At 33.9% G+C, this 15,003-nt stretch overlaps 1 protein-coding gene across 3 annotated transcripts in view; it reads left to right on the plus strand.

Moving 5' to 3' along the window:
- The window catches only part of LOC136032961 (band 7 protein AGAP004871-like), a 113,193-nt gene that overhangs the window by 74,928 nt on the left and 23,262 nt on the right, over positions 1–15,003 (plus strand). For 2 of the 3 annotated variants that reach the window (XM_065713451.1, XM_065713461.1), the window contains 2 exons: positions 4,157–4,239; positions 12,940–13,143. In XM_065713451.1, coding sequence (XP_065569523.1) covers positions 4,157–4,239; positions 12,940–13,143 — 287 coding nt within the window. The remainder of the gene's footprint in view (positions 1–4,156; positions 4,240–12,939; positions 13,144–15,003) is intronic. The other variant, XM_065713470.1, reaches the window with a different exon arrangement.

The following is a 15,003-nucleotide window of genomic DNA, read 5'->3' on the forward strand; positions in this document are numbered from 1 at the left end:
GAGTAGAAGCAGTAATATAAGGATGCGAATATTGTCTTTTGGTTAGTTCAGCATCTCTCACAACAAGCTCTTTCAGTTTTAACTCCACAAATCAAACTGTTCCTAGGATATTGCTGTTAAAACTTTTTGACAACCTGCATACAGACGGCGTGTTGTAATTCAGTTTACCTTGTCCCACAAAATTCCTTCAAAATTTCACCCTCATACCCTTAGGCATAGTTTTCATATTCAACCTTTATGTTCATATACTTCTTGAAATTTTCATCTCAATGCTTTAATATTTGCAGTAGTGTGCATATGTTTCCTTTTGGTGAGGCGATCTTCCCCTTTAAGAAGTCTGAAACTTTCAACTTAATCAATTCTTGAGATAAACTATTTTGACAATTTGCATGCACATAGTGTCTTTTGATTTATTCTGATTTTCCCCTCAATACCGTAAATAGAGTAGTCTAGTAGTAGTGGTGGTAGTAATTGTAGTAGTATTGGTAACATGCAAATATTGCCTTTTTGACCACATCCCTTATCATTTCCTGAAAGTACCAAATTAAAATACTCAGTTATTCCTGTGTTGCATCCTTCTGAAAATCCTTATGCACATAACATTTTTTTATTTAGGTCAACATTCCGCTCAACATTCTCTGAAAGACTCCACCCGAATGCCGTTCGTCTTATTGGACAGTAAAGTTCAAAACGCATACCTTGCTCGATAGCATATACAATGTGTTAACAATAAACTAATTGCCTTGCTTATAGCCTTTGTCCTGGCTGTAGGGAGGTTGACATTCCCAAAGACAAAATTACTCAACCTTTCAACAAGACTGAACAAAATAGATTGCTTAAAATTTTGATCGTATAGGTGCTGGGCAATCTTAGGCTAGGAGGGTTTGATTGCACTCCATTCATTTTTTACTGTTAAAAAGGGCATTACACCTTCCAAATCCCAGTCAAATGAGCTCCATTCGGTCCAAAGTTTTTCCAACCATCTGGTTCACAAGAACCTTATATGCCTCGTGGCAGAACTTACAACCCTTTCCCATGGGCTCTGGGGGATTGTGTCCATCCTAAAAATATTGTTATATTATTTTTGGGCTATTGGTGACAAAATAGCTATCTCACAAATACAATTGAATACATTTCGGGAAAAGAGAATGTCAGGGAGGGAGGTGGCGAGTTTCTCTTCATCAAGTTTGGCTCTTAGAAGGGAACTAGAACAATGCATTTTATATTAAATGAGACTCTTCTAAAATTTTCATAACCATCCTTCCATAAAAACCATATATGCCCACGGGGCATAACTTTCAACCCTTACCCCCAGACTCTGGCGGATTCTGTCAAATCCAAAGGTCTTATTATATTTTTTTTGGACTGTTGTTCAACAAATATCTATTGTATGCATTTGTGGAAAACACAAAGTGTGGGTGGCTGCCCCTCGATCACTTTGACTCATAAAAAGGACACTAGAGCATCTTATTTCTAATTCAACGAGCCTATTCTGGACTTTATATCACCACCCTTTCCGTAAAAACCTTGTATGTCCTCGAGCATAACTTACAACCTTTTTACTGAAGGATGGGGGGGGTGGTCATTCTCAACGACATGAATCCAGGCCTCTCAACTACTCTGAAGAAAATGGCTATCGTAATATTTTAATTTTATGTGTTTTTGGGAACTAATGGGTGCGGTTGGACTTTTTGCCCACCAATCACTTTGAACAATTAAAAAGAGCACTACCCCTTTCAAATTCTAGTCGAATGAGCCTTTTCAAAGTTTTTACGACAACAAATAGCAATCTAAAAACAAATTTCAGAGGCATTTCTGGAAAATACAAAGCGTGTGTGTGTGGGGGGGGGGGTATTCACACTCCAATCACTCTGAATCTTGAAAATAGCATTAGAAATTCTTATTTCCAATCCAATCAGCCCCCTTTGAAATTTAAATGACCACACTTTCTGTAGAAACCTTGTATACCCTGGAGCGTAGCTTATACCCCTCACCCTGAGGGCTGTGGGAGAGTTCTGATCATCAAAGACATAAATTCCTAAATTCCGTAATTTTAAACTGCTGTGAAGAAAATGGCTATCTCAAAATTTTATTGAATGTGTTTGAGGAAGTAGTGGGAGTGGGGTTAATTGCCCACCAGTCACTTTTGAGTATTATCAAGGGCACTAGCTCTTTCGATTTCTAATCGAATGAGCTCTTTTTGAAGTTTCTACAACATTTTCTTCAATACGAAGTGCTCCAGTCTAAACAAACAAAGCAAATAAAATAGTACATTTTACCACCATCGCTCTTTACTTACGTAGTGCTATTACACTGTCTATGATACCGCTAAAAATAAATAAAAACTGGCTAAAACTATTCAGAAATTGGGACGCAGTTTCGCCCTATCAAGAATATATTATTGAAATCTACAAGTATCTTTTTGGAAACTTCTATTAGACTATAGCTAGAAAAAATGGTCCTTAAATTCATTCCGAATTGGTGGAAAAGGTAGTTACTACATTTCATTGATGAGAAATATGAATTCCTTTAAGCTGTCAATTTAAAAGGTGGGCTTGAGGTCTTGTATGGAAAATCGGCAAGAATTACATTTTAGTTAGCCTTAGTTAAAACAGATTTGAAACAGGGTCAAAGATATCATACAAATTTTTCCAAGTATTTTTAAGTAAAATGGACGATTTGGGTAAGAGACAGTAAAGTGTATTAAAGGTAGTAGCCAGGAATGGAATATCCAGATTTTATTATAACCATCTTGAATAGAAATTGTGTTCTATGCATACAGACAAAATCTAAATACTATGCATTTTACCTTTCTTATGTTTTAAAAATCGGATAACAATGATCATTAGGGAATTAATGCCAGGTTTGCTTCTCACTCAATTGGACTATCTATCTTGGCTTTTTCTACAATTTGCCATGATTTGATGCACACAACTATTCCATTTTAATTCAGTGTCTTCCTTTGTCAGCTAATACTTCAAGGGCATAAGAGCACCAGGTATTGTTGCGTATGTTGTCTATAACCAGGGCCAAGTGGAGAGAGCTTGAAAGAAAATTTAAAATTCTGGTCTCCCTACCGACCAAAAGAGTGGAGACAAATATGAATAGGCAAAAAAAGTTCTGGTAATTCCGAGTTGTTAAAAAGAAAGCTTCTACAAATCTATATTTTGAACAGAAAATTTTTCGTGAATTTTTCTTGAAATTTTTAAGTGAATTGTTTAGAAGCTGAAGAAGGGGTTTTGTATTGTGACGCTAGTTCAAATCACTGTTTTGCCCTATATGAATAAAGAATGAAGGAAGGAGGTTTTTCGACCATTTTTTAATCATTTTGAAGAGAAGTAGCTGAGTAGGCTAAAGGCCAGTAAAATTTGTGAAAGAGAGAACCCAGGAATTGAGATATCCATACTTCATATTGACAAGGCTGAAAATAATTATATCCAATATATACAAACAAATACAAATAGTAAATATTATGCCTTTCTGCTTTTTGTAGAAGCGAGAATAGAATGAATTTTGATAAAAAAAAAAAAAAGATTATGGCCACCTTGTTTACAACGTGGACTTTTGCCACCGAATGCCATACACACATCTTTGTGCCAGGCATTTTTCATGTACTGTCTTTCGCTATGATAAAGTAAAGAGGACTAGAGAGCTGAGAGACAAGAGATAACACTCAATAAGAGTCAATCCACATTAAGCTCTATAAGTTATAAGCACAGATTACCTCTGTAGTACAAAGCATTTAGCGATTTATGGTCAATCATACAAAAACAATAAAAGGCAATATCTCTATCTCCGAATTAATAGCGGAGCACAAGTCAGCAGCCTTTTTTTATGATTTACTCAGCCAGGAAAGGAAACGACTCCAGCGTTCTTAAAGTGAGGATCCTTTTGTTATGTTGGAGGTACAATGGAGCTGTTATAAAAAAAAACAGTTATTCGGAAATAGTGTATTCACCATTCACTTTGTCTTGTTTCTCACAGTTTCTCATAAATTTGGCTAGTCTAGGCTTTATTTTTTAACCTAAAACTAACAAATTTTAGCTCTCAAATGTTCAAAACTAGATTTATAAGCTCAAAAATTTACTTTTTATATTATGAAATAATAAATATTTAACATTTATGTGCAATAGCTTTCATTGTTCTTTTTTTACAGGTATTTTCTTCATTCTTCCCTGCATTGAAAGCTATACCAAAGTTGATTTGAGAACGACTGTATTTTGCGTGCCACCCCAAGAGGTATGATTACAAAAAAATATGCTGTATATTATTCCATATTCATTAGACTAATTATGATAATCCAAAAGTATATAGCTTATACACCAAAACTGGCACCAAGAAAAACAACGTGGGTACCCCGAGAAATTTCTCAAAGATACGGATAAAGTTAAGTGATTATTTTTTTTTTAAAGATAATTAATCTCTTTTTCTTTTTGCTTAGAAGGATATGTATTATTTAAAACTTATCCTTTTAGCAGCTCTTGTGTGAAACTCCAAAATAATTTTGTCTGGGTTCCAGAGCCAGAACTTTTCAAGAATATGAGTAATCAAGATATATTTTCAAAATGAGGTCAAAAAGATGTACTAGAGTTGATTCTAATTAAAAATGCGAATAAATACCTTAAAACTAAGATTTATACTTCTTCTACCAGGCCGTTTTATACTTATTTTAAACAGACCATAAAAGTCTTTCATCATCGACATCTTTATTAGCGAAGTATTTATAATCTCAATAATCTCACATTCTCTATTCACAGTTGTACCAGCTTCTTTCAACTTCAAAGCTAATAACTATATTTTTGAACCACCTATAGGTAAAAAATAACTTTTTAAATCTGTGCTTCTTCAATAAATCCTTTACTTCGAACAGATTGAAAAATAGACAAATTTAGTTTTGGAGAAGTTATTTGATAATGTTGAGCAACGTTTTATTATTGTAGAGCATTAGCATTTTATACGGAGGTAGCAATCTTTCTAATATATTTTAAGTAATAGTATGAATTTAAGGATTTTATTAGAACTTGAACACATGCATCTCTGAGGCAAAACAGGGAAGGTGAATAATTTTACTCAGATTTCCGAGGAAGTCGGTGTTGGCTTTTAGTATTCGTTAAGTAATAATTTACGGATTTCTTCTATCTTTACTCGATTAAACGAATGAGAGAGGAATATCACTACCATGTGGTTGATTAAAAGGGAGTTAACTTGCAATAAAATGGAACAAAACGAAAATAGATGCAATAAAACAATTTTTAAATTGGAAAGGTGGGGCAGACTTGGAGCCTAACCCCTGAATTACTACTTAGTGGGGGTTCTATTTATTTTTTTACTAACCCCTACTTCTCTCCAAAGGAGTAATTATTAATTTTTAATTAAATTGCCTACGGATTGTTCTGGGTACCCGGCTGACTGACCGTATTTCAAACAGTAGGTTGTACGAAAAGTGTGGTTCAATCCCGCTTTCTGGGGCTATAATGAAAGAAAGGTTGAGATGGCTAGGCCACGTTCTACGGATGAAGGATGACAGATTACCGAAGATTGTCCTTATTGGCCAACCGTCTGGGGCTACACGGAAAGCAGGTCGTCCTTGTCTGGGTTGGGAGGATGTCATAAATAAGGATTTAAAGGAAATGGGAACTTCCTGGGAGGGTGTAAAGAGGGAGGCTTTAAATAGATTAGGTTGGAGGAGGAGCGTGCGTAGCTGTGTTGGCCTAAGGCGGCTTGGTGCTGCAGTGAGTTATTAGTAGTAGTAGTTTGTAGTAGCCCGTAGTGTGAGCAATTCAATTTCAAAAGTAAGTTATTCTTTCTTGTCGGTTTTCATAATCGCCTATTCAAACGTTCGAGATTGTAAAAACAGCCCATTGCGACCCATTACAAAAGCAAGCAAAAATTCATGTCTCTAAAATTGTCATTACATAATAAAAACAATCAAAATATGCCATCAATTTTTTTGATAGTTTCAATTTCTTTCCAAAATCCCTAGATACCCTTATTCAGACCTAAGAATATAAGACCTCAACTCAATAGTTTTCCAATATTAACGAAAAAACTTCCTTCAGATTAGCAATTTTGGCTACTTTCTCACGAATGAGGTTTTTCACATTAGTACATGGTTTCAAAGTTTTGAGGAAAAAAAGTTTTTATGACGATTTAGATCGAAAAGAAATTTCAAAACAGTCGACGATAGTGAATAGTAAGGATATTTTTTTTAAGGTGAATGGCATTCAAGGCAAAACTTTTACTGTCAGGAATTTCCTCACCCATCATCGAGCAGCACAATCGATTTAAAGATTTATCTCCACTTAATCAGAGAAAAGTCAAGTTGCCATGGATATCTAGCAAAACAAAAGTATATCATTAAATTATACCATGTAAGCTTGAAGTTGATAACTAATTACAAACTGTCCTGGAGGACAAAACACTTGAATTTTTGTCATTTACCATGTTTCTGGAAAATTTAACACTCAAATCAAAGAAGAAAGACATCATATTCAGAGAAAAGACTTATCCCCATCTAGCAACTAGTAAAAAGAAGAACCAACTGAGAAGTTCTAACAATGAACTCGCATCGATTATTTTACTAAACTTTTAAGGAGAGGTAATAAATGCTACTGTCTAGTGACATCAAGCAGATCGCTTAAGCGTGTAGCCATGGTTGTTGGTATACATCTAACTAAGAAATATTTGACCGTCGAAGAATTTGAAGATAATATTTTCAGGTGTGAAATTATAAAGGCAACAATCAATATGGATAGATCAGCAAAAGATAAAATATTTGCAATAGAAGTAGTGAAATGAGCTACGTTATGGATGATGGAGTAACAACTCTAGCACTTGGTTTCCCATATTTATAACAATAAATTCACCTTGTTTTTTACTTTTGTTTTCTTTTTAATAGATCTAATCTGTTCAAATATTTTTGATTAATTCTTTAGTTTTGCTAAGGTTTCGCATATTTTTGTTTTTTTTTATTTTAGCAAGAAACTCATCAAAAGTCAACGTTCACGTCTGAAAACTGACCATGGTGAGCTTCAGCCTTCTCGATCCAGTCAAAAATAAATAAACAAGGGGAAATTACATATACATTTCTTTATCTAGCCAGAAAATTCTAAAGCCAGAACTTGACACACCACATTCCATTAAAGAGACCAAATTTGGAAAAAAAAACTTTACAACAAAATTGGAAAACTGAAAATTTTTGAATAAAACTGAAACTACCCAAAAGACCTTGAGAAAAATTTGTAAGTCAAAATTTTTGTCCGAAAAAATTTTTGTCCTTGAAAATCAGCAAATACCCCCAAGAAAAAAAACATCTTGATATTCCCTCGACAAATGTCAGAAATCTCTGAAAACTATGCAGCAAATATTGAAAAATCTTAAAAACTTTAGGACAAAATTGAAAATTATGAAAAAGCCTAAACAAAATTTAAATCAATATTTTTGCTCGACGAAACACTGAATTAAAAAATTTCCATACAAAGCATTTCATTTTATAACTTTACGACAAAAATTTAAGAAGCGAAATCTTTACAGGAAAAATTTCACCGGCTAGAAAACATCGACAAAAGCCTGATATCTATTTGATTCGAAGCAAATTTAAAATACTTTAGATTTCCTTTCTAAAAATAATACATTTTGAAACTACACAAAAAAATCAGAAATCTTAGGAAACTTTCAATAATAATTGAAACTTTTAACTGGAAAATTGAAAAATTTGAACAAAAAAAAATAAAATGTTAATAATGTTGAGATAAAGAAATTTCAAAGGTGAAAAAACATAAACGAAAGTTCGTAAATATTAAAAAATTTGGGGCACGAAATAGGACAGTAGAATATAGGACCTCCAATTATAATTTCAGTAAAATAGTCCCTGGCAAGGTCATTTACTATCTTCTATTCTTAATAGCAGTGTTCTCTATTCATCACCTCTACTCTACAAAATATTTATGCTCAACCTTATCGTCAACCGTTTTGGAATCTAAATAATCAGTCTCTAACACCTGATAGTAATCTATTGCCATATGGTAACTGGACATATTTTTATATAGAGTGCATTTGTATCAAGGCAGTCTCAGTAACTAGGATTGTCGCTATCATCTGGGTCGTATATCAGATAAAAACACATTATGAAAAATTAAACCTCTGTGAATCACTCCTTTTATAAAAGAGTAAATATTGTGTTCTATGATCAATAAAATTTTATTTTTGACATCTTTTTGTGCTTAGTATTATAAGCTAGAAATTTGGTAATTCATTCAAGACTTTTTCATTTAAAGCTAAGAGATCATCTTTACTGGCAGTCTTTCACAAAATGTCATGCCATGCATCCAAGCCTACCTGTTTAAGGGATTTATGGTCGAAAGAAAATCTTGGTGCATCTTCACGGGACTTTTCTTTACCAGAAAATATTAGTTTGGGCAATTATAACGATATATTGGTCGGTTTTATGACACTATTTGGGAAAAATTCACGTCTTATTGTCTAAAAGCTCCTTTAAGGAATCCTCGATCAAAAAGATCAAAACCCATAGCTCCCTGGTTGACATCTGGAGCTTTCAAGTCAATAAAAAGGAAGCAGAATCTTTGCAAAGAATACACAAATAGACCGAGTGATACTAAGTTAGAGTCATTTAAGTTGTACCATAAAATGCTGAAATAAACTTTTCGCAGAGCTAGAACCGTATATTTTACAAAGAGATTTGTTGATTGCGGTAAAAATTTAAAGAAGACACAGGACGTCATCCATCCATGAAACCCGAAAGTATCCTTAAGTCAATCATTGTAGATGATCAACCTATCAAAGAAAAAGGCCAAGTACAACATCATATGGACAAATTGTTTGCGTCGATAAGGAAAAAAACTACTAATACTGTTTCTTATTGCTTGCTGTCACAGTCTTGGGAGCAATTCCTATGCCACTCGTGTTTAATATGAATTGTTGTTGAGGAGCTTACGGTGCAGGAAATTAAAAATTATTATTTTGTCTTTAAAGAATTTGTCAGCAGGTTTAGACTAAATTTCTACTAAAGTAATTAGACATATCCTTCCATAAATTGTCACCCCAAATGGACATTTAATTAACAGGTCAGGTCAGTTAGGATTATTTCCCCAATTTCTTAATGTGGTGAGTGTGATAGTGCCCTTTAAAAAAGGTGACCACGAGGATCCTGAGAACTAAAGGCCGATCTCTCTTTTTTCAGTGTTCTCAAATATATTTGAAAGGTCAATGCTCAAACTTCTGATGAGATTTCTTGAAGCTATTTTTTTTTGTTAGCATTAGTTTGGGATTCGCGCCAAGTATTCTACAGAACATGCTTGTAATAGACTTCTTCAGTTTATAAAAACAATCTTTAGATTCTAATCTTATTCCTGCAGCCATTTTTCTTGGTGTGAAAGATGCTTTTGACAGCCTTCCAAACAATACCCTCAATGGTAAACTTTATCATCATGGTGTGCATGGGAAAGCATTGTCTTGGTTCTTTTTATACCTCACTGACAGTTCTATCATCATGGAAGATACAGACACACAAGTTCCAGCTGGATACAGAGTACCCCAAGGTTCTATTCTTGGGCCAACCCTCTTCCTTATCTATGTGAATGACCTCTACTGACTTTTAACACCCCAATTACCAATGTTTGCTGTGGATTGTGTCATCAAGTTTACTCTCAGACTACATCCGCGTTCACATTTGGTAGTCGAGAAGATTTCATAGCATTTGTAGATGACATTCAAGGTGCTGCAACTCTGGATAAATCATCCCTTATTCTAAAGCTTCAAGTATTGAATGGGAAGATACTCAATTGGTTTAACATAAATCAACTAGCTTTAAATGTAAGAAAGTCGTACCTTCCAATTTTTTCTCGCACAGGTGTGAGCTGCCCCACAATTACTGAGCTTCCTACACCAAGAAGCTCTACAAGTCGCCCCCAAGATCGATATATGCGATTCCTAGGCTTTCCTTATGATGAAATTTTTTTTGTTCAAGTGGCATGTTCAAGTAATAAGAGTGAAAACTTCCCGTGGACTTAAATCATCCAAAAATCACTGCGTTTATTACCTTTTTCTGTCACCCATTTTTTATATTTCTCTCTCATTTATCCTTATATATGTTACTGTTCGTCTATGTGATTGTCCATATTTCCCTCTGTACTTGCTCCTGTTCACCATCTTCATGAGAAGGCGAAAAGAGTTTTCCAGTTGACTATACAAACTCTTGTTGACCTCCTTAAGATTAAAAACATTTAGGTTATATCTCTATCTTTGTTGGCATATCAATACTTCCAGGGAGATCTCCCTTGTTGTTTTTCTGGACAGCTTAAAATAGTAGGGGAAGTAATTTTCTACACAGTTCGAAATTGGGAGGATATGATAATCCCAGCTACTCCCTCGGTTTGTTCAGACTTCGGTCTGGCCGTGACTATGGGGCGTGCTTGAAAATTGGCTTCTGCTGAGATTCGGCAGTCACGAACACTTGGCTCCTTTAAGAGACAGTTGAACAGTTTCTTATTGAAGGTAAGTATTAAACAGTTTTTAGTTGTTTGTTTTATGGTTTAATTTGTTTTGGATTGTTGTTTTGTTGGCGTTGGATCCTCGATGACGTAGAGAATTTTAAATTGTTTTTATTGTCGGGTGATAGGAGGGTCGCTCTCTCGTGGGGACTGTCGGTGAGTTGATTTCTTTTCCTTATAAATTTATATTTAGACGTTGCTTAGTTAGTTTATGCCAAGTTTTAACGTTCTTTATTTATTTTTTGTCATTTCCCAAATAACGAGCCATTAAGCCTTTTGGGATACTGTTTTTTTTATTGTTGTCTTATGGAAGTAAATGGAATTTGAATGGAAATGAATGGTCAATGATAGGTCCATAATAGCTGGCTTTCCCTGAAAGAGAGTTGGAATTTTATCCCTTTTCTTTTAACCATGGGAAAAGGATAATCAGCTAGTGCAAGGTTAACATCTTGACCTTATATGGTGGATATTGGAAATCCCTTGCCGTTTCTGAATATTTTTTCAAGTTTTTATTTATTTTAGATAAAAAAAATTTCAATAAATTCCTGATTATCTCCTCTATTATGGAAAGTCTCCGTTCAGGATAGTAAAGCAACACTTACATCCTCCTTTTCATGATTAGGAAAGAGTCAAAAGCCAGAAACTGAGCAAGTAATAGATCCATAATAGCTTTCCCTGAAAGAGAGTTGGAATTTTAGCCCTTTTCTTTTAACCACGGGAAAAGGATAATCAGCTAGTGCAAGGTAAACATCTAGATCTTATATGGCAAATATTGGGAATCCCTTATCATTTTCTGAATATTTTTTCAAGCTTTTATTTATTTTAGATATACATTTTTCAAGAAATTCCTAGTTATCTCCTCTATTATGGAAAGTCTCCGTTGATGATAGTAAAGTAACACTTACATCCTCCTTTCCATGATGAGGAAAGAGTTAAAAGTCAGAAACTGAGCAAGCAAACAGGTTTCTTCCACTTTCTGAATGAGATCTCAGATTTTTGAGGGCAAGGATATAAAATTCCAAGCTAAAATATGACATTAAAAATATTTTTGCCTAAGAAAGTGTAATTTTCTAAGGTTTCGCAGAGCACATGGGGGTAACTATTGAAAAGAGTTAAAAAAATTTAAAGAATAAAAATTATTTTGTATCTTTTTTGTTGTTGAAGAAGTTATTTTTGAAACTTAGGAAGACACTCATTTGATTGGAGATTTAATTTCTAGTGCTCTTTATAACAGTCGAAAGTGATTGGCAGGCAACCAGCCTCCCTCTCAAGCACTTTTTCCCCAAAGCCATCAGATTAAAATTTTGATATAGCCCACGTGTTTAATATCATTGAAAAGTCTATAAAATTATGTCTTTGGGGATGAATACCCCCCCCCCCCCTCCTAGTTTACATATAATTATTATCGGCGAAGTTATAATTGGCATTTTGCCCGTTGTTTACATGTAATATTTGTTACTGGCGAAGGAAGCACGTGTGACCTTTTGTTTTAGAAAAAGACCAAGGTCATTCAAATTAAGGGTTCCGGGAATGTTCAGGAGACACTAGATCAAAACACATAGTACGCATGCGGCTTGTCGAAAGAGTGTATCTCAGGAGCAGCTTAGAGCATTAAGTTGTAAAAATTAAGTTGTAAATTAAGTTGCATAAAGTTGTAAAAAGGGCATATATCAAATATTTTAGGAAAGAATTAGAACTTTCAGGGCATTTTAAGAGGGATGTTGAATTAATCTAAAAGTATTACGTGTGTTTTTCAATAAGTCAATTAGCAAAAAGCTAAGTTTTTCAATAAGCAGTAAGTCAAATAATGTTTTAAGCGTAAAATTACCTTAAATCACCATCAACAAGTAAACTCAAGACGAACCAAAATCACAATAAATAAACGAATCAAACTAAAAAAAAGCAAAAACTAGGAGGAGTAGGGCTGACGTCCATCGTGCCTTCTAAAGACCAAAACATTATTTGCACTTTCCTGAAAACGAATATTTTACCTTTTTTTCCCCTGTTTTAACTTTAATAAATTCAAAAATTATTAAGAATTTAAGATTTGAATAGCAGTATATATAGTAAAGTATTGACTCATATTCATCTGGGTTTTTTTTCAGTAATCTTGGCTATGAAGGTATTTTTGCTTTTTTTTTTTTCAATATTATAAGAAATAGATACACTGCTCAAAATAATGGTTGTTTTCAGTTTAGTATCCGTGCATAAAAAATCGCTAACTCGCTTATTCAACGAGTACTTTGTACTGATCAAGCTATTCTATTTCCAACATAAACAATATCTGTTGATCATTGTTCGAGATGTCCCAATCCTGATTTAAAAACTGATCCCTTTTTTTGCTTTTTTCTATTCGTTATTGACATTACAACGGGAATTGCTTGAATAAAATAATAAAAAATATAAACTAAATTTGCGCATTATCTCTCAGATACTGACGAAAGATTCTGTTACGGTTTCTGTGGATGCTGTTGTCTACTTCCGAGTCAGTAATGCTACCATTAGTGTTGCAAATGTGGAAAATGCTCATCACTCGACGCGTCTTTTGGCGCAAACTACTCTAAGGAATATCTTAGGGACCAAAAATTTGCACGGAATTCTTGGAGATAGAGAAAATATATCCGGTGATATGAAGGTAAATTTATGCAATTTTTCAATTAAAAACAACCCTAGAAATTTAACCCGGGAAGAAGAAGGCTAAACCCAAAATTCTGTCTAGGAAAAGGCCAGAGTTTACTCTTGTCTGGTTTTCTCATCAATATCCGAATATTGAGCATTAGAATAAACTAGACTGGAATAATTTGACCATCCCTCCTTGACCCAGGGACCAGGAAAACAAACAAAGGCAGTTACTCATAATAAATTTTAATGTAGGAAACGGATCACAACAACTAGGAACAACATAGATATAATTCTATTTATGAGTGTTGGAAGCACAACAGTTTGAATCAAAGTAAGCTATTTTTTACTTAGATTTTTCATAGCTGTGTTTATTTTGGTTTATTTCTCATGATTTATTTACTAGATTAATTGTTTCTTTTTGCAAAAAATTATATTTGTATTGATTTCTTTAACAATAACATAAAGATTCAACCAAATTAGGACCGGCGGTTCCTTTCGGTACCATCTATAATTTGTATATTTCTCGGTCAATTGAGATCTTGACCTGGAATTGGATATGGGATCTGTTTAACGTCAAAGGAAATCCAGAATTTAAATTATTTATCCAAATATCTTCAGATTTGTTTTTCTTTGTATTTTAAGGACAAATGTAAGATATTTATTTGTCATTGTTCTTATATAAATACATTGGAGATAGGCTGAGAAATTTCCTGACAGATTTTACCACACCCCTGATGCAAATTAGAGTCCTCTGTATTCTCTTAAAGTAATGGCTTTATAAGAAATCATCAGACAAAAGTGCAAAAATCATATAATTATTTTCAGCGTTTTAACTTCTTCTGAAAACTGTTAATCCTGTAAAATTTATCTCTTTCACTCTTTCTCTCTCTCCTTCTCTCTCTCTCTCTCTCTCTCTCTCTCTCTCCCTCTCCCTCTCTCTCTCTCTCTGATTTTAATATATAACTTGCACGGCATAAATTGTAGATTTGATTTTAAAAGTATTACTCGTATCACAAACATTGAGAATTAAATTAAAATTTCCATGGTCAAGGCACTAGACACGATGTGTATTTTCACTTCGAGCATTCCTGAGAGTTTACTGCTTGGCAATATAAGTTCAATATTAAGGTGGGGAGAATCTCCTACTGGTTGTTGTTCATACCGGCCCATTACTGTCTCAAGTAATATATGTAAAGTACTTGAATATATAATTCTTTACACTAATGAAGCAGATAACCAGTTTGGTTTTTGGCGATGAGTGTGTTGTCAGTATCTTTATTGTATTTTAGCATCTCTTCTTCCATAAAATAATTCAAAGAGTAAATGAATTTATATTTGTGCTTTAGATCTTTCGAAAGCCCTTTACAGTGTAATCTATTTTCGACTGTTTTATCCCCTTTATATTTCAGGTGTTAACTTTTCGGTTATTTTGCTTCTGCAGTATTAGTATTCTAATTATTTCGTAGTTTAATATCTTCTCCGACTACCATTGTTAAAGTTAAAAGAAGTGCAAGAGAAGGGGGTGTTTCGTCACCTATACTTTTTGAAATTTCCCTTTCTGACATGCTTATGAAAATCTCCTCTGTGTATTTTTCTGATCCTTCAGATGTTTCGTATCTTACGTACACTGACGATTTACTCCTGATTAGTCAGATATAGGACATGTCTCTCCAAAATGCTTTTCTCTGTTTCTAATGTTTTTTGTCTAGCATTGCCCTTTTGTTAAACGAAAGGAAATGTGAGTTTCTTTCTTTTGCTTCAATTTCTTCTTATTTTTTTTAATTGTGACACTTTCCCTTCTGCTTCTGTTGATTCGTTGCGGCAGTTGGGCAAAATTGTTTCTAATAATCTTTCTAGTTTCTGTCAACGCACT

Source organism: Artemia franciscana, chromosome 1, assembly GCF_032884065.1.
Source record: "Artemia franciscana chromosome 1, ASM3288406v1, whole genome shotgun sequence".
Classification (NCBI taxonomy): domain Eukaryota; kingdom Metazoa; phylum Arthropoda; class Branchiopoda; order Anostraca; family Artemiidae; genus Artemia; species Artemia franciscana.